Source organism: Xenia sp. Carnegie-2017, unplaced genomic scaffold (genome assembly GCF_021976095.1).
Source record: "Xenia sp. Carnegie-2017 unplaced genomic scaffold, XeniaSp_v1 HiC_scaffold_6, whole genome shotgun sequence".
Lineage (NCBI taxonomy): Eukaryota > Metazoa > Cnidaria > Anthozoa > Malacalcyonacea > Xeniidae > Xenia > Xenia sp. Carnegie-2017.
The window spans coordinates 3,414,203-3,434,372 of record NW_025813526.1 but is presented as its reverse complement, the minus strand read 5'-3'; the positions used below and the strand labels follow the sequence as shown (position 1 = coordinate 3,434,372).

Here is a 20,170-nt window from a genome sequence, read left to right as displayed (position 1 = left end):
GAAGACCTGCACAGTTGTCTGCTGACTCAAGAGAAGAAAGGAGAGATTGGGCAACTTGGAGATTGTCAGACAGCAATGCAATGTCATCAGCAAAATCTGCATCAGTGATGTAGAGTGCAGGGTAGCGTGAGCTTTTTCTAGGCTGATACTTCAGGCCCTTTTCATTGATAGAATCTACTGACTCATGCATGTGTAGTCTATCACAATTATAAAAAGGAATGGTGCCAGTGTGTCACCCTGGAGAATGCCAGCCAGGATATCAAAGGGATCTGTTTCACCATCTGGGATCAGGACAGTTGCTTGTGTGTTAGTATACAATACTTTGATAGCATCGATGATTTCTCCTGGTATGCCATAGAGTTCAAGAATTTCAAACATGGTATCGCGGTTAACTGAGTCAAAGGCTTTACTGAAGTCTACCAAGATGAGAGCTGCAGTTTTATTGCAAAAAGTGATTTCCTCAATTATTCTACACAATGTGAGAATTTGCCCAAGAGTGGATCGGCCTGGGCGGAAGCCATTTTGATTTTTGCGCAGAATAGGTTCAACTTCAGAGCGGATTCGGTTCAAAAGAAGCTTATAATAGATTTTTGCAGCTATAGGAAGCAAGAAGATACCGCGATAGTTAGTTGGCAACGTCAAATCACCTTTTTTGGGTATGGGAATGATTTGTGATCTTAACCATATGGTTGGTGAAATATGGCTGGTCTTTGCATAATTGCAGAGATCAAGAAGTAATTGATGAAAGATTGGGTCTTTCCAGAGGATAGCAGGTATCTTGTCTGGTCCGAGAGTATTTTTCATTGGTTTCTTAAAGACATATTTTAACTCTGCGCTTGTAAAAGGGCGTGTTGATATGTTTAAGGTTTGACTGACTCGAACTTTCGGAAGTGACATATTATCTGGAAGACTTGCGGGACTGCCCAGGAGGCTTTTAAAATGAGAGTGCCAGTTAGCAACTCGTTGTTCTCGGCTGCCACCCTTGACTGAAGGTGGGGGTTGTAAGCCTTTTCCCGCTAGTTGGTTTCTGGTCTTCCAGGCTGCAGAGTGTTGTTGATTGATAGGAAGATGAGAAATTTTGGCTATTTCTCCTTTGATGTTAGCTTCTTCTCTACCTCTAGATAAGCTAGGTCGAGGGACTTCTTGGCTTCTGCAATCTTCTTTTTGTTACTCTGAGAAGGGTTGCAGTGATTGGTTGATGTGATTTGTTTGAGCTTCTCACGAGCATCAACAACTTTTGAGTCTAAACTTGCTGGTTTCTTTTGTGACTTGTGCTTTTTGGGGAGTGTAGATAGTGCAACCTCCTCATTTGCCTTAATCAGATTTCCGTAGATCAAGTCAATGTTAGTTGAATCTAATGAAACTTCTGCGCTAGACTGAGTGAGTTCTTGGAATCTGTTAAACACGTTTACAGCTCCAACACGCTCTCCAAAGTAATATCAGAAGCTAATGGAGGCCATGTACCATACCAGGATACTGGATTCGTGGATTCTAATTCCTTTCTTAATGAAATGCAACATTATATATTTCATGCAACGTAGTGCCTGCCCGGTATACTTTATCTGGCAAGAACTGTTCAGGTTCCTCACCATCATCGGAAGTTTCTGTTTACACTTCATCAGCAAAAGGAATATTCTCTACCATTGAACTGAGTAAACCATCTCACTTGGTTGAATGCAACCTGAGTAAACCATCTCACTTTTGTTACGCTGTTTAGGGGTTTGAAATATTACTTGTGGAAACCGTTTTTTCATTCGTTGCTTTAATCGACTTGTTGTATAATTTGTTGCATCTACATTTTCACCACGTGCAACAAATTTAACAAACTTTTCTTTAACCTTTGCCATGTAGAAAATACTTTCTTCTTGTATTATGTGCATATTAATGAACTCTTCACAAAATGCATTAAACCCTTCATTGTATAATGGTTTTTGAGTAGATTTTTCACATTCAGCAGGGTCAACTTTATGGTGTTTGAGGAGTGAAGTGTATTTTTGATAACATCTGTGATGATACTTTACTTCTAAAGCAACAAAGTCTTTTCCTCTAATGTGTACCAAAATACTTTCATCACCCATAAAAATTGTGTGAAAACTGATATAGAATTAGCATAAAAAAATATTCCACATAATGCTTTAAATTCACAGCAGTGGTGGCGCCAAGAATTCCCCGACAGAGGGGCTTAGGTCCCTGATGGGGGGACTCACTTACTTGGCTTGTGTGACAATGCGCTTTCCATGCAAATCTTTCTTTTTTCAGAGAAAATTTCAAAAAATTATTATAAATCCTTGCTTTAACATAACTTATGAAACATAGTTTGTTTAAGAAATAACAATTTACATCTACAAGAAAAATTAACATCACCTAATAGACTAGTAACAGACTAGTTGTTAGAGCCGCAACTAGAATGCTAATTTGGGAGATGATGGTGTTTACTCATGTATTCAGTTGTGGCTGATTTGAAATTTAAGCAGTAGAGGGTTTTTGCAGTTTTTTTTGCAAAAAATTCCCTATCCAAATTCGAAAATAGAGTTGCAAATAACAACTTCTGCCCCCTTACTCTAGTGCCACCCGTGCGTGATTCACAGCTACGTTTACCTACCGTGTCAGTGTATTATGAATGCTCTTTCTTGCAAATGACACAGGTTGGAGGTAACACGTGCTGGCTCTTTGCCTTAATTCTTTCACCAGTGAATGATTTTGATCGCATTATCTTTTCTGGAGGTGGTCCTTCCTGCTGTACAGACGTAGAAGGCTCGGTATCGGTTGACGTTTTTGCACTCTTTTCAGAGCGTCGTTGTGCTCGATGTATTAAAGTTTTATTCGTAAATGTTGAATAACAACGTGAATGGTAAAAGTAATGCTCCTAACTTCCCAAGTTATCCTCCAACTCCTCGATAGGAATCACATTCGTGGTTTTCAAGGCTACGTCTTTCTGTCGTCCATCAAGTTGTAGCCATTGCTTTCTTCATTCCAGGAACCGTTTAAACGATGTTGGTATAAAATTCGTCAGTGTTCCGCCGTCATCTTCGCAATGAATCAAACACGAATGCCTTTCTTCCATGTTTATTAACAAAACATTGGCGCTATTTTCATGTATGAATTTTAAATGAAGCTATGTTGTGTATGCTACATGAAGTTCCGCACCAAAAAACTGGCGATTTTCGAAACTAGAGCTTTTGAGGCACAGATCACGGACTAATTCAACCTAGCTCCATTAAAATGTAAATGCTCCATTAAATGATCTATTACTGTATAAGTTCAGTCAAAATCACCTTGAGCTATTCTTTGCTGCTGTTCGTTTTTCAAGAGGGTTTAACAACAATCCTACTTCGGATCAATTCACAGCGAATCCCAACAAGTCACATCCAGGGAAGAAAAGGCAATTGTGAAGCACGAGATGCCACTGAAATAATTTCTGCAGTTGGCAACTCTTCAAAAATCAATGGCAAAACTGTCACAATAATAAGTGCAGCACTTATACGAAAATATGATTTGCAGGAAATGGTCCCAATGAAATCTGATCATGACTACAGTGATGCACCAAACTTTGCTAACTTGTCAGAATATAAAGAAGCTGCCATCTCTTACATCAGTGGATATGTTGCAAAGTCAGTTCACAAGAAAACTCTTTGTGATGAATGCTCCAATGTCCTAGGATCTCAAGAAAGCACTGCTCTATCATCCGAATTCTTGAAACTAAAAGAAAATTATTTAGGCCTTCCCCTAGTGTTGTCATTATTTGTAATGAAAGTGAAAAGTGTTTTCAGCGAATGCTTGCAAGTAATTCAGAAAGGCTTCTTCATAACACAGGCATACCTAAGGCTATAGCAACAACTGTGTTGGGAACTTTAAATGTGTCTTCTCTTTTTCCAGAACTAGAGGACCATATATATAATCGGCAGTGGATGACAATCATGTTTATTTACTAATAAAAAAATTGTAAATTGCTATTGTAAAATACGGTTTTACCATTTAGGTAAAGAGACGACACAGAACAAATCTGGCGATAAAGTTCACAAAAAGCTCAAAAAATTGGTTCTTTTCAAGCATCAATGAGTGAAGAATAAGAAAATTAAACCAGATTCACCAACAGATCAACAAAAAATCACCCATGTCACCGATTATTTATATACATAACATATATATCTTTAACGCAAAACTAAGCTTATTTTGGCGGCACGTTCTTGTAGAGTCATGTAATTTATATTATTAATATAATTATAATGAAATATTTCGATGTAAGTAATATATAACTATGTTTTTACCTTTAAAGCATTCAAAGACTTTAGTCATGTTCACTCGACTCAGCGTTCAATGGTTTACTTCCATAAACTCTTTTTACACCGTATTTACTGTTTTTGTGCCAAAGTAAACATGATTTTTCGTCCAAAACCGTTCTTTTATAGTCCTGTCATCATATTTAATCTTTTTTTGTGCCGAAAGTAAAACATATGATCCAAAAGAAATGCGAGAATCGCAGTTAGTTATATAAAACGTATATAACGGACCTGAATAAGGTCGGCGTTAGATCATAGGTGAGATATGCACATATACGAAACTGCGCTTAATGTTGGTCTGCGGTATTCCACAGTGACTCTTTCCATGTAAATCGCGAATAAGCGTTATGCGTCCGTGGATTATTCGGTTTTTTGTACCGTTTTGTATATTGTATTATATTTATTGGTTTTCTCGTATATATATATATATGTTGCAACACAAATTTAAACCATGATCGAATTCAAAGATTGTTCTTGAACTACAAGGTTGGTTTACGAAATTTTATCTTGTTTACAATAACATCTATCTGAAAGACAAAAGTATGGTTGAATAACATTGGGAATCGAGATAATTTCAACCCACATATGGAAATAAACCTTATTTTGCAATGAAACATTTTTCATTGCAATCATTATTCTCACGATTTGCTGATTTCAAAATGTTTGTTATATTAAATTTTAGTTATTCTAGTGCCATGTTTTTCTAAATTATGCATCAAACTTCTTAACTTCCTCTGTTCATTAATTTTGGATTGTTTACAAGAAGCTTGCTATGATCATTTGATATAATGTTTTAAGAGGTTTTCCAAAAGTATAAACTGGCATGTAAGAATCATGATATTACATAAACCAAACAACAATGGTTTAGCTCTAACAGGTTATATAATTTGTTAATTTTTAAAATTACAAATTTGGTAGGAAATTCCTTATGAAGTTATGACGTTTATATTAATTGTATGACACCAATATACATGAGATTATGATATTTATATTAATATATATTAATATTTTCAAAGGAGCAGTACATCATTAATCATTAACCCTTCTGTGCAACAGATGGTAATAAAAAAACAGAAATTTGAGTTATTTTTGCATAAACACTAGTTATCAAACTAACAAGTTGTCCATAGTGAAAAAGATTGTAATCTTGATGAACTGTATGGTATATATTGCAAATTGCAAACACCTTAGTTTTCACCTAATCCCGCAAACTGTTTTCAATTTGTTCATGTATTTGGCTACACAGCCTATTACACCTTTGCAGTTCAAAGATATGTCTAAAGTCAGGAATCTGGGAAACTTAGATGCACGATTTCTTATGAGATGTTACTGTTTATGATGTCATTTTGCTAATATGTGTTAAAAAATGTTCTTTAATAGTTACTAACCTACATGATTATTTAACTTGTTCCATACATATATTAGAAGAAAGAGCTGAACTTGTCAAATTATTTTATATGTGCACAATATTTACACAGCTAAGCATCTCCTTGAACAGGGATCTTAATGAAATTTACAGATAGTCACATACTGCATTACTTATAAAAATTTGTAATTCTTAAGATTTAATAAACTGTTGTGAAACAATTCAGAAAGAAAAGGAAGAGCTCCTCTTTAGAAAATTTAGCAAGATACTTCACAATATGAACATAAGAATGGTTTATCTGTTACTAATGCTGTACTTTGCTTTACAGAAAGTTTGATGCAATTGTAAGGAGGTTGATGATGATACCAATTCTTACAGTTATTGCAGTAAACCATTTCAGCTCCAGGGATATGCGAAAACAAACACAGTATACACTGATGACGTAATGACTTAGTGTACAAACTGCAGAATTCACACGATGTGGAAACATTTCCAATTTCTTTTGCTTGAAACATTTCATCAAATGGGTACGCATATCTTGCTGTAACCACGAAATCTTGCAAGGGTCTATCCCCTGAGCAAGTGCGACTGCATTTGCTATGCTAAATAGGCCACAGTCAGATCCTCCCTTCTGACGCTGTTGAAGTACCACCGTAACGTCAAGTGAGCCATCGTCAAGACAAAGTCCTTTGTACAAATTAATGATTTGCCGTCTCAAAGAAGCATTCAAGCTGGTGTTTAGACTTTCATAGACAATGACTTTTCCTGTGATGGAGCTTGACGTGACCCAGTGTAAACCAGTATTATGGCATTGAATGGTTTGATTTTGCTCATGGGGGAGCGCGAATCTACTGGAGTAAGTCATTGTCACAATGGAATTAAGGCCACCAACATTTGTTTCCATGTTTTTGATGAGATGTTGTGCAGCATCAACATGGTCGTCAGTTAGCCATCCGCAATTACTCGCCAATATTTCTTTTTGCCGATACGTCAATCCAATGCCGTTGATCTTTACCCAGCAGTCATGAGGATTGATTGTTTCTTCTGAAAAATCCCTTCTTTGTTTTTTTACTTTTTTTCCATGTGATAACTCACTGTGTATATTCCTCTTTCTTTCCTCTTTTATTCCACCATCATCATCTATTAGAATTGTTTTGCTCCTAGCTTCAGCAACTGCACCAACTCTTTTACTAATTTTTTTTTTCGCTCTCTGCTTTAACTGGCGAGTTTTTGTCTGCTTTTGGAGCCTGTGTTTTTATCACCTGTTTTTTTTTAGGTGACAAAGACTTGTCTTTCAACGATACACCCTCTTCATTAGGATGATTCTTCCTTGTGTACGCAATTATTTCGTCAAGCATAACCAGGGCTTTACTCAGAACGTTCCTATCTGTAACCACATACAGTTCATCTTGAAGACTCTTCAATGATTGGATGCATTGCTTACGTATGTTAGACTTTCTCCGGTAAGAAAGGTTTCTATTATTTGATTTGCTGACATGTATTACCTGATCACTATCCTTTTCTCTATTATGTGTTGCTCAGGTGTGTATTCTGAATTTGACGATGGTTTTGTAGCGGAAGAGGAAGACCGTTGAGTTATCACTTTATCCAAAGTAAACAGGGGTACTTGTCGAATTTTCTGCCCAATGATTCCCACCCTATGTCTGGCTGTTGAACAACTGCGCATATGTGCTTGCAGAGAAGTTTCTTTGTTCGAAAGTCGAGACACTGACACGATGGTAACTCTTCGTCTGAGCCAAGCCTTACTTGGTATGCGCATTCTGCTCCTTGTACGATGAAAAGCTTTGGAGTCTCTTTTTTAATGTTTGAAATCTGGATGCCAGAGTCGATTCTACTGATGATATGTTGAACAACACCTCTGGGTCGGTCGTGGAGATACTTTGGAACACGATCATCGTAGCCTCGATATGATGACGTACATCGAATGTTTTGCTCTTTGTATCTATGTAAAATTACCATACGTACATGAGAAAACTTACAAAATTTTAAAGAAGACGATCATAATCAAGTTGTACAAATTCTCAAGGAGCGGATATTGTACCATCACTTACTTCTTGTAACTATCAGGTAAAAAATGGTTGATTATTACGTCAACCAGATCAGACACCGAGTTATTTCGTCTACTTTCGAGATATGAGTGCTTGAGCCAGTTATTTTGTCTTTCGATACCATTGTTTGTATAAATTGCAATACGAAGATGTTCATCTCGAAAAAAGCGAACCCATTTCTAAAGCATAAAGTCAGTAATAATGCAACAAATACTTTAATTTAAGTATGGTGGTAAATACATTCATAACTATATTTATAACATAATAGACAATGTACGTCTGAAGGGCATATAAGCATGTGTGTTTTCCTGGGAGCATAATTTATTGTTCCTTCTTGGTATTGTGAGTCTTACCTCTAAGTATAAACCCGAAAAGTCTAAAAAATAGTTTTGTAGTTGGACTGATTCCTTCCATGGCCTGCTTTTTTGAGTGCCTGGATGTTCTCATCAAGAGTGGCTTGGTTTTCACTCTGGGCGATGTTTCGCAAGTGCCTCAACACTTCATCTTTATACATACTCACACCATTACTACTTTTAGATAACCATTCACCCCAGGCTTTTTCGCGGTGAAAATCGCACACGTGGACATGCGTTTCTTAACAATTAGAAAGAAAATGTTTTTAAAAATTTGTAAAACTAGGGGGTAACATTTTATGATTGACAGTGCAAAATTATTTTATTTTAGATAACTACACAATCACACGTCGCTCTTTCATGAGTACAACGAATTCATTAACATGGCAGTAAGTGTTTTTATTTGAATGAGTTCCTTATGTCCACCAATGATTGTGTTTTGTCATATATATGGCTATTCTTTCTTACTAGGAAAACACTCTTCAATCGCGGAAATTTCTGCCAGTGAGAAGTCCACCATCATGTTTCTGGGGTTCCACTCCGGATTTTCCCTGCTCAATATTCGGAGTACCTCGGATATTGAGCCAGTGTCTTCATTTTCTGGAATAAAAACTGCGACGACAATGTATCCAACATTTGATCTGACGCATAAAAGAAGAGTGGCAAGGCGTACCTATCACAATGGAAAATGTGTTCACAGTTTTTTCCTGCTTGAATAGTATTTGCATCACATCTCTTTACCTGCATGTTCTGTATGTAGCATCCATGAGACACATCTCCTGCCCGTACAATAATAATAGGCGCTTCATCCACTTCGCTTGATACACAAATAAAAAGTGCTTTTACGTGTTTTCATCTTCCGCCGTCAATGGCTGTTAAATAAGTAAAAATTATACAACTGGAGTTAATATGGCAAGTTTTGTTAGCGCAAGGTAGACAATGATACATTACCCTGTAAAAGATAAAGTCTTCGGGATGTAACTCATGCCACTCAGATAATTTTGTCTCCAAATTTAATTGGTCATCTGGAGATCTTTGTTTTCCAGATCGGGTTGCATTTAAGATGTTCCTTATATCGACGTCTGTTGGATAATAACGGCGGCTTGACTCAGCTGGCAAATCTTTACTATTGAATAAATGCCCATTTACAAACTTTTCCAAATGCCGACGTACTTCGGCAACACTGCGGACACCTATGACTTGCATTTCTTTTATTTTTTGCACTACTTGTGCATCTATTGGCTCTCTCAAACCTGCTACCTGTGTTTATTGGAAATTTGGGTATATTTTGTTTACTAAAAATGTAGCCGTTTTTTTTATCTTAATTAGTGAAGATTTTACCTCTCCTTCCGTCACATGATATTTATGACTATCCATACTTGGAAGCTTCAAGAGAAACGTATCTTCAATAATCAGATTTTCCCACGATTTCAACGCGTTTTCAGTAAGGATGTTCTTTCTTGCATTTTTCTTCGTGGTTTTATAGCACCAGAGGAAACCTCAACCTAAATTGTCATATTACATTAAAGAACGTGGGATTTAATACTTCAGAAATTTTAAGTTTGCTGTTGAAAACTAGACATCAGTTTGACTTAAGTATATGAACCGAATTTTATCTTACCTTGTACTGTGGGAATTTAAAAATCCGTGACATATATACTTTGCTCGGACATCCAATTTTTTTGGTAGGTTGAAAATGTTTTTTCCGTTTTCTAAACGTGTGATCGTGACCCTAAAAAAACAAACGACAAAAATATGTTAGAACAAAGAACCAGGGCTGTCACTGGTAAATTTGTGAAAATGTGTGTAGTAAAAGTGACGATATAGAGTTGTAAGTACCTCATTTTCATCTCTTTCCTTTGCTCTTTTTATTTTCGTACTTTTATCAATATCTTCACCTTGATGACAATGATAATTCAATGTTCCAATACAAATAAATGGAATTCCATCAAAGGCGTATGAAATTCCATCTGGATTGGAAAGGCTCCATTGCACCCTTGACAAAGACTTTCCAGAATTCATCACCTCTTTAATGGTTTTGCCTTGAAAATATGAGCCCTTTGATCAGTATTAATCTCTCAAATTGCAGAATTATTGATAATAAACTACAATAATAATTAGCAATGAAAAAGTGTATCATTTGTTCATTCATGCTTTATATAATTGCAACAATCGAAATCTCGGACGGCACGATTAAATATAATATATTGTATGAATTCTGACGTGAAGTTATGTGATTATTGTAGACATTACAATGATTACATACTTACCGAAAAGTGCATTTGAACTCACACATCTCCATCCCGAGCGCGTGTCTTTTTTGTATTCCTCAAAATTTTCCCATATGTCTTTCTGCCATGAAAACATTTTAATCGAAGAACAGCACGAGTCCATTGTTGTTTTTTAAAAATTCGCGGTGAAAGCGCGCAATCTTAAAGAGTTCTGGGTGGATTGTTACTGCTGACCGCAATTAAGCGCAGTTTCGTATATGTGCATATCTCACCTATGATCTAACGCCGACCCCTGAATAAGTGGACAGTACAATATGGTCGCCGCCTGGCTTCAGGTCAGGACCAGTGGACTCTACAATTCACTGGTCATTTCACTGGTCAGGACCTAAAGGCCGATCTCCACTTCGACCGTATCGTAGCGTAACGTAGTAAAACGTAACGACGAGCATGCGCAGTGTCACTATCACTGAGGACGATTGATATCGAACGTGTCCAAATTTTTAATACGCGTATCAAAATCAGAGTTCGCCGACTGTCAACATTTTTGAAACGAATTCGTAGTACGTTTGATTTGAACCAATGAAATAACAAGTTTTCCACTCAAGTTGGCTTGTTTTTTTTCAAAATGGAGTCGTTTGAGGAATGGCAAGACAATATTAACGAATTTTCCAGAGCAAAAGAAAACTCAGAGGCATCTGTAGCGGAATCTTTCAATAGAAGTAACAGCGAATCTTCTGCTCGCGCTATAAATGTACAAGAACCTCCATTTTTGATTAACTTAATCGAAGAAGTGCGAAAATACCCTTGCATCTGGAACGTTTCGTCAAAGTTGCATAAAGACAAACCAAGGAAACTGGAAGCACTGCGACGAATTTCTGCTGCTTTGTGTGTACCTGGTATGTTATCTTAACAATATACATTGCTTAAAATTTTGGAACCTAAAAGAACAAGATACCTGGTTTTCATAAGCACAAAATCCTTAAATTTATAAAACAGGTAAAACTCTGTAATAAAATACAGTAGCCATTTATGTAATCACTACAGTTCTTGGTCCAGCTTTTGCAATTGAAGTGTGTCCTACATTTACTACTGAGTGTGAAAATTGTATTGCTATTAACTGCCACTTGTTGAGTATAAATTTATGTCTATTTAAATATGTTTGATGAGAAATATCTAGTTATGTGGGTTTTGCTTTCTTTTATTCAATACTTCAGTTTAGAAAACTTATACAACATAGCCATTATGAGTAAAAATAAGCAAGCAGTACATATTACACCTTCTATTTATTAAAACATTATATTATTCAAATGTAATACTCACCCATGCAATTATCACAGTGACATGACACTGATCATCAATATGCCAGTTAATTAATAAATGATAGTATTAAATGAGCTTTAAATTGAAGTTGATATTCATGGATAAGTATAAATATGTCCATTTTGCAACCTTAAATATTAAATTTAGTGTAGCTCACTATTTTTTTCTGCATTGTACCTGTAACCATCCTTATATTGCAATTTCCTTATGATACTCTTCTTACATTTTGTATATGGTGCAAACCATTCCCATCCTAAGAAGGTCTTGTCTGGTGTTAGACTGTAAAAATACTGGTGCATTCCTTCTTATTGGGGTCAAAACTAAGTCAATTGGCATGGGCCATAGCTAGAGAACTATATTGGGAGAGGGGAGGTTTTTTTTTTCATATATTTATTTGACCTTGACTGATTTCTTTAGAAACCCAAATCATTTTCAAAAGAAATCAGTCTGACGCTACTGAATATAAGAATAAACACACCTCCCCCTCCTCCATTTATTGTTTTAGCTATGGCTCTGCAATTGGCTACTAAACAACTATGTTTATGAAGGGCATAACATCTTCTAACAAATGCACTGAACAAAGTTTGATATACAGGTTTTTATTTTTCTAAATCTAGAGAATGTAGTTTGCAAAGAGTTTGACAGGTTGAAGAATAATTATAGAAGATGCATTAAAAAGCGAGAGTTGGCGACACGATCAGGGAGTGGGGCAAGTAAGAAATTGCCAACTTGTGAATATTTCGTTGAGTTGTCCTTTTTGCGTGATGTGATAACTGGACGAAAAACTGAAGCCAACATCCCAATTGAAATTGCCAAGAATCCTGACGTGCTCTCCACCGATGAGGATAGACCATTTACATCATTTTCACCAATCACTGTGGACAATTCCCATGCAAAACTAGAAATTTCAGACGCAAAACCTCTTCAAAAGACTCGGAAAAGGACTCGATCAGATCAGATTGACGATCTTTTGGCCTTAAGCCTAGCCAATGATATAGCATATGCTAACAATGGTGATTCAAAAAAGACAACTAACCCAGAAGACCAGGAAATTTTTTTCTGTTCCAGTTTGGTTACTATCTTTATTAATTTGACTGGAAAGAAAAACAAATTGGCCAAGATGAAAGTATTGCAAGTTCTTGCTGAGTTTGAAGATGATGACGAAATGTAACAGAATGTTATTTCCATAAACTTTTTCAAGAAATTTATTGTTACAAATAACTTTACGTTTGCATGCGTTAACTACCACGTTATGTTATAAAAACAGTGACAAAACTAATAAATGATTTTTTGATTTAGTTAATCGTCGTTTTGAAAACAATCTACTGTAGCATGTACTGCGTTCCACTGCCAGCGAACTTGTCCTTTTGGGGACATGAAGTAGTTTTTAAAATTTTCTCTAACAAGCTTTGCATCACGAGAGTAGTTGTTTGATCCAGCTTTGCTGACATCTCTTAAACCCTTATCTGATTGTGTCACTTTTCTCCATTCTCCAAGCTCTCTTCCGTTTTCTGTGTCGTTGTCCACGAAACCAGCTGAACAGTATTTTGTGCTGTGCGAAAAAGACCTTCCAGCCATAAGATAATTGTGCAGAGCGATTACTGCTTTTGTAACTTGAATAACCATTTCAACTCTGTCGTGAAATGGTCGACGAAATACCCGAAATCGCGCTGCTACAATTCCAAATGCACTTTCAATTACCCTCTTCGCTCGAGACAACCGATAATTGAATACCCGCTCAGATATTCCCAGAGCTTCTCTAGGGTACGGTTTCATAATATTTTGCTGTAACTGAAACAACTGCCAACGCTCTATATTCAGCTTCTGCAGTCAAGAATGCTACACAGCTTTCTTTGTTGCTTTTCCAACTTACTGCAGCACCGTTCATTAGAAAAATATATCCGGATGTTGATTTTCTATCGTTAATATCTCCACCCCAATCTGCATCAGAAAATCCAACGCAGTCCAAAGTTGTTTTGAGTGTGTAATGTAAGCCATAATCGAATGTTCCTTTCAGATATCGGAAGATTCTCTTTACTGCTGTCCAATGCTCTTGTGTAGGATTGGAACTGAATTTTGCGACATTGTTTACTGCAAACGTTATATCAGGACGTGTAGCCGAAGACAAATAGAGTAAACTACCAATTAATGACTGATATTTGTGTTTATCAAACATTTCACTGTGTATTTCATAAGCTTCGAACACGATTCAACAGGTGTTCAAACTTGTTCAAACTTGTATTCAAACTTGCTTAAAATGGTTTTAGTGTAGGTAGTTTGTCCCAACCAAACGCTTCCATTCTTCTGGATAACTTGCAATCCAAGGATGCAGCTTAGTGGACCAATGTCTTTTGCTTTAAACTTAGATGCAATCTTATTTTTGACCTCTGCAATCTTTTCTTTGGTCCAGCCAGCCATAATTAAATCATCAAAATGAACTGCAATATTAAATATGTCCCCATTGTTATCTCTGATATGGATACAAGGGAGCTTTAGCAAGAGTACGACTACGACAACGAGTACGAAGTTTGACCGTGTAAGAGAATGGCACGAGGAAGTTTTTTGTCTTTATCGCTTTGTCAAAATTTTGCTTTAGTTGTAAACAACAGAACAAGCCTTTTTATTGTGTAAAACACCGATGTTTGCGAAACAGCTACGGCTCTATTTGTCAATAATGATATCAATGAATCGGTAATACTGGTTTTGCGAGAATATAGGACTCTTTAGACTGAAAAATCTTCACTATTTTAAGTTTTATGTACGATATATTTGTACTATTTTATTGTTTGTTTACCTTTCACTTTGCGTACGAAATACATGAAACTTTTGCAGGTCATATTTTCCTTTTTAATGTACATTTGCGCTAAAAAAAGGTTCTAAATTAAAGCCTGGATGCTCGAAAATAGTACTGTAAACTAATTTCTTACAGAATGAAGAAATATACCTACTTTCTTTGCTTAAAAAGACATCGTAGTCGCCGACTACGAATTTTTTACAAAACATCGTACTCAGATTGATGACGGCTACGTGTTTTTGTTGTCACAACAATGTTTTCGCGCCAAAATGACGTAAATCGTACTCGTAGTCGTAGTCGTAGGCCTTGCTAAAGCTCCCTAATATCCCATAGACTTCAAGTGTTCATGCAGAACAGAATTCCTGCATCTAGACGATTGTTTGAGCCTATACAAGCTCTTGTTTAGCTTATACACGTAGTCCTTTCTATTGTTGTCTTCAAAACCTTGCGGTTGCTTCATATACAGGTCTTCATTTAACTGTCCGTTCAGGAATGCTGCTGTGATATCCATTTGATGCAACTGCAATTTTCTCTGAACTGACAAGGCAATTACACTTCTAATTGATTCCAATCGCACTACTGGAGAAAACGTTTCGTCGTAGTCTTCTCCATGTTTTTGTGCATAGCCTTGTGTCACCAATCGAGCTTTGAATCTTTCAGCATCGCCAATTGAATTGCATTTTATCTTGTTGACCCATTTGCATCCAATTGCCTTACGTCCTTCAGGTAGTTTTGTCAGTTCCCACACATCATATTCATTGAGCGAGTCAATCTCCTCCTGCATAGCCCTTTTCCATTTATCGACATTTCGGTCAGCAAGTGCAGCATCAAAGTTTTTCAGTTCTGTATTATTTTCGTCGACAATGGTAACGCATTCTCCGAAACGATCCCTTAGGCGTCGTTGTCTTACAAGAAGAACCAGTGGTTCGTCATTAACTACATTATTTACACCATCGTCATTGTTCTCGTCATCGTCAGAAAGCTGTAAGATCACACTTCCAGGTGGACTCTCGTTTGTTCCAGGCTCCTTCTCAAGTCCATACTGCTTTTCATTCAATTTGACGTCACGACTAAAAATGACTCTAGAACAATCTGGATAAAACAAACGATAACCTTTAGTTTCTGCACCATATCTCAGCAGAGCGCACTTCTTAGCTTTTGAACCCAACTTTCTTCTCTCGTCCTTCGGTGCATGAACATAGGCAACACAACCAAATGTTCTTAAATGACTGACGTCTGGTTTCACACCTGACCTAGCTTCAAATGGTGTCATCTTTAATAGACTTTTGTGGGGCTTCTATTATGTAGATACCCAGCTGCCGTAAGTGCTTACAATTTTACAAAATGTATATATGCGGTAAACCGTTTTGTATTAATTACTTATTACAAACAGTTATGTGATATGTAGTCAAACATGAGGAGCAGGTATGTATGATTTTACTCTAACAGAGGCCTACGCTACATGCTTACTACACATTATAACTGTTTGTTAATATTTAGTTATTTGAATTGATAAGATAATGACCATAAGCATAACTCATACATCCATCATCTAATATGTACCGTTTATCATCAAAACAGCTGAGTGATACTTTATTAATTTCATAACTACCAAGTTGATGGTTTACACGTCTAATAGTTTTCATTGTATGATGCATTTGTTTCTTTTCAAATAGTGTTTTTTTATAGTCTTCATGTTTTATTTCGCTCTTAATAATATTTTTCTTAATTCCTTTAGCTTTTTTATCTCCTTTATTATTATCTTTAATATAACTATACATCTTACTTCTCAAACCAATAAATTCAGTAATTAGGATTCCAGCTGCTTCATCTTTAAATTTACCGATAACTTCTTTATTAGTCTTATCATAATATTGAGAATTTTCTGAGTAATCACTAAAATCAAATTTATCTTTATCAACCCAAAAATCTTGATAGACATCTTCAGTTTCAATTTCATAGGTTAAACTATCTGTGTCTGTGAAAAGAAGTTTAGCTTTATCACCATACCGCTTCTTGATATAGTTATAGTGAAAATCATACATCAACGTTTTACTTAAATCTAAGATGCACATACCCACATATGCCGGCCTATTAAGGGTTAGTGTTTCTTTTATTTTATGCACAGCCACAAGGTTCTCATTGAAGATTTTACTACTTACATAAGTAGGTTTTGAAGCCAATTTTAATAATTTATTTTTATTAGTTACTAGTCTAACATCTACTCTTTTTCGTAAGTTTTCCATTGTCTTACCGAATACAGAATTATTCATTAATTTGAAGAAGTCTTTTTCAAAAGAATTTTTTGCATAAGTTCTTTTTTGAGTGTTAAAGTCTATGTATTGTCCCAACCATGGAGATTGATTAAATTTCAATACTCGGTGGACTTTAGTTAACTTTAACCCGAGATCTAAGTATAATTGAAGATTTCTATAATGTAACACATACTTCTCTTTATTTTTTAAAGTTGGCATTAACTTATTAACTAAACCTGTTGATATATTATAATTAGAAACAATTGTCTTACAATATTTTGACAGCATGTCGCTAGTTACCTTAACTTTTTCTGGTGCAATAGGATAATCATTATGTAGATCATGTAGTTTTTCAGGGTATTTTAAATCAACCTCAAGTATTAGACCTTCTTTACTATCTTCTTGATATTCAGCAAGGTTTAAGTTGTTAATCTGTTTATCAGTTAACCATTTGAAACCACCAGTAGGTAATTGTTGTGACATAGCCCAGCCATAGAGATTGTTTGCGTCTAGATACATTATATATTTTGAGGGTTTATTCTCATCAAATGTTTCCATATACTTGTTATTAGCCTTACCATATCGATTAGAAATATAAGAAACACCTCCTCTCATACCCTTTTCAATGAATTGAAACATGGTAATATCAATCATTAGTTCTAATTTAATATCTGTCATCTTCAACATAGCATCCCAAGACAACCCAGGAAATGTGAAATAGTGGCATGGATCGAGTTTATAGTATTCTAAGCATGTTTTCCTAAAGTTTTCAAATACATCACTTAATAGAAGGATATCAGATTTCAGATACAGGTCGTGATACTCACCCATGTTTTTAAGATTGAATGTATTCCAAACATTTTGAGCATGCTTATAAGAATCATCTGATATATCATCATCAGTAAGAATACTATAAAAGTCTTTTTTTGAAGGCAACCCCACATCAAACTTTTCAAAGCTATCCATATAATCATATGGGTATATACCTTTTTTAGTCATTAAATTAAATTTTTCACCTTGAAACTGCTTATAGGTATATTTAAATGAATCTTTAGGTAAATTACTAACAAGCTTTTCCAGACTAGAGCACATAAATTGAAAACTATCAATGAAGGTTAGATTATTACCGAGCATGAAAGCCATATACTTTTCCATATTATTTGGTATAGCATTTATAATCATCTGTATATCTTCTCCTTTTTTGTTTTTATATGTATGCTTCTTAAGAATAGCTCCAATCTCTTGCATTATGAAGTGACTGTCGTATCCACGCAGATTGTGAAATATTACTGGGATCTTTAATTTATCAGAGTCTATTCTAAGTTTTAAATTACAATCTTGATGCGCTGAGCCTCTGTATTTGCCAGTGATATGGCAATGGTCTCGAACTCGAATATCTTTGTTAGCATATTTTTTGTTACAGATATGACATTCATCAGCTTTTTTAAATTCTTCTTCATCATTAGTGGTCATTTTTAATGGTTTATTAAAGTGGGTTTTCATAATATTTTTACAATATTTAACTTCTTTTAACATAGCTTCCATAAATTTGTAAACAGCCTTTTCACCTCTATATGTTTGAATTGATTTCGTGAATTTATCATTATAACAACAAACAACTTTATATCCATAGCCACAGTCAGTATGCTTCTGATAGGCTTCTGTATATGATTTTTTATTATTTTGGTTACAACCAGATATCTTTTCTGTGATTGATTCAAAGTCAGCATAAATAACAAATGGTATTGGTTGTTGCTTATGATAGTTGTTGAATTTCAGTATGTTGTCATCTTTATTTGGCATTCTTATTGCTTGCATACCATTTATTAATATACAGTTTTCTATATGGTTATTTAATATTTTTTCAGAACTAAAACATTGAAGGCAACGCATACAAAAATGCTTCTTTTCCTTATGCTTTGTTTGATTGTACATAAATTTATTAAAATCTTTTATTAATACATGTTTGTTTTCATTATCAGTTATTAATAATAGTTCCATATGGTCTTCAAATTTTTCTTTTGATAAATAAATGGGTATTTTTGTTTATTTTCATATCCAAAAAAGTTGATGTTAATTCTGTTTTGCTTTTCGATTTTATTATATTGTTTAACAGTTACTGGAAATTCAATCCCAGAGTAGTCTAATTTGTTAATATATTCCTTATCAGATTTTTTAATTCTCTGTGGGTCTTTATTTTGTGGGTTAATATGTCTAATATGACACCATCTAAAACATTCATTGTCTTTATTTTTGATATTAATTAATCCTTTTTTACTATTATTGAGTTCTGGGGGTAGTTTAATATATGAAGATCCTTTTAATGGTTCATATTTAACAACATTAATGTAATGGTTATCTACAGAGCGAATAATCCATGATGAAGCTTCTTGTGTATATTTATCAATCTTATTTAATATATTTTTTTCTGAAATTTGTAAGGATTCATTGATTTCATTAGAATTAGTAATTGTTAAAGCTGGACTGTTGAAATAAGCAGAGCTTGTTATCAATCCGCTAGTTCCACCTTCTTTTGTATCAAATTTTTCAAATGTTACCTTAAGCGTTTCGACAAATTTAATTCCTTTCATCGTTGTTAATATTTCTTTTATATAATATGTAAGATACTTTCTTGTGCTTTGCATTTGTATTAATGGTTCTTTAATATTAATAATGCTTATTTCATATGACTTTGTGTAACCTTTAAGAGCTGTATTTATTTGTTCTATCTTAACTCTAGGAGCTGGTATTGGTTTTTTATTTCTAGCTGCTAACATCTGTGTATTGTTCTCATACTCTTTAACCATCTCTTTTACACTCTTTCTTGGTTTTGGGACTGGTTTAAGTAATGTGATTAATTCTTTTTTTCTAAGTCTTGAATAACCTTTTAAACCTTTTTCTTTAGCAATAACTTTTAACTGTGGTACAGTCATTTGTTTGATATTGGATTGTGATAGTACTTTTTGTACTGGTTTGGAAATTGAAGTATTATTAACTTCAACCCTAGGCTTTTGATTTAATATTATATTAATTAAATCATTTCTAGTCAACTTTTGGAGCGAATCTCTATTCATCTTCTGCATATTATATAATATAGGTATGTCTTTAAGTACCTTTCGATTTAAATAATCTCTATTCATATATATATATATATATTATTTTAAGTATAATTTTAAACACACTAATTTTAATTATAGAAATAAATCTATATTTAAAACTTTTTATAAAAACTATATTATTTTTAATTTTTTGAATTTCTTAAATGTTTTTTAGTCCTAAGATGTAAAGTTTTATTTGCTAAACTATATGTTTTATTACATAAATCACAATGCCATGGTTTTGACAACATATATGAAGTTCTATGTTGTTTAATTTGTTCTTTAGTAAAAATTCTTGGTCTTCCTCTTATTGGTTTATCTGAACACATATATACTAATATTATATATTTTTTATTTTTAAATAGTTATTTAATGCGTTTAAGATATATTCTAATAATACCATA

General features: G+C 34.6%; 1 protein-coding gene and 2 long non-coding RNA genes across 3 annotated transcripts; 2 read left to right on the top strand and 1 right to left on the bottom strand.

The window, feature by feature from the left end:
• Window positions 1-4,484: 4,484 nt before the first annotated feature.
• On the top strand, window positions 4,485-7,273 carry LOC124458159. The gene is made up of 4 exons (XR_006953042.1): window positions 4,485-4,766; window positions 5,975-6,502; window positions 6,923-7,109; window positions 7,189-7,273. It is a non-coding gene; the product is annotated as an uncharacterized LOC124458159 (long non-coding RNA).
• Window positions 7,274-7,656: 383 nt separating this feature from the next.
• LOC124458158 lies at window positions 7,657-8,904 on the top strand. The gene is made up of 3 exons (XR_006953041.1): window positions 7,657-7,734; window positions 8,400-8,457; window positions 8,540-8,904. It is a non-coding gene; the product is annotated as an uncharacterized LOC124458158 (long non-coding RNA).
• Window positions 8,905-9,498: 594 nt separating this feature from the next.
• LOC124456900 lies at window positions 9,499-10,553 on the bottom strand. The gene is made up of 4 exons (XM_047007208.1): window positions 10,339-10,553; window positions 9,908-10,110; window positions 9,690-9,800; window positions 9,499-9,573 (listed from the first exon to the last, which is right to left on the bottom strand). The coding sequence occupies exons 1-4, from the start codon at window positions 10,460-10,462 to the stop codon at window positions 9,499-9,501; spliced, it is 513 nt and encodes a 170-aa protein (XP_046863164.1). The 5' UTR covers window positions 10,463-10,553.
• Between the last annotated feature and the right edge of the window lie 9,617 nt (window positions 10,554-20,170).

Bases quoted from the DNA above. Each gene is read 5' to 3' on its own strand.
- LOC124456900 (XM_047007208.1), bottom strand. From the start codon at position 10,462: ATGGACTCGTGCTGTTCTTCGATTAAAATGTTTTCATGGCAGAAAGAC. The intron at 10,111-10,338 runs GTAAGTATGTAA...CATATTTTCAAG, and splicing joins GAGTTCAAATGCACTTTTCG to GCAAAACCATTAAAGAGGTG. The intron at 9,574-9,689 runs GTAAGATAAAAT...ATGACAATTTAG, and splicing joins TTAAATTCCCACAGTACAAG to GTTGAGGTTTCCTCTGGTGC.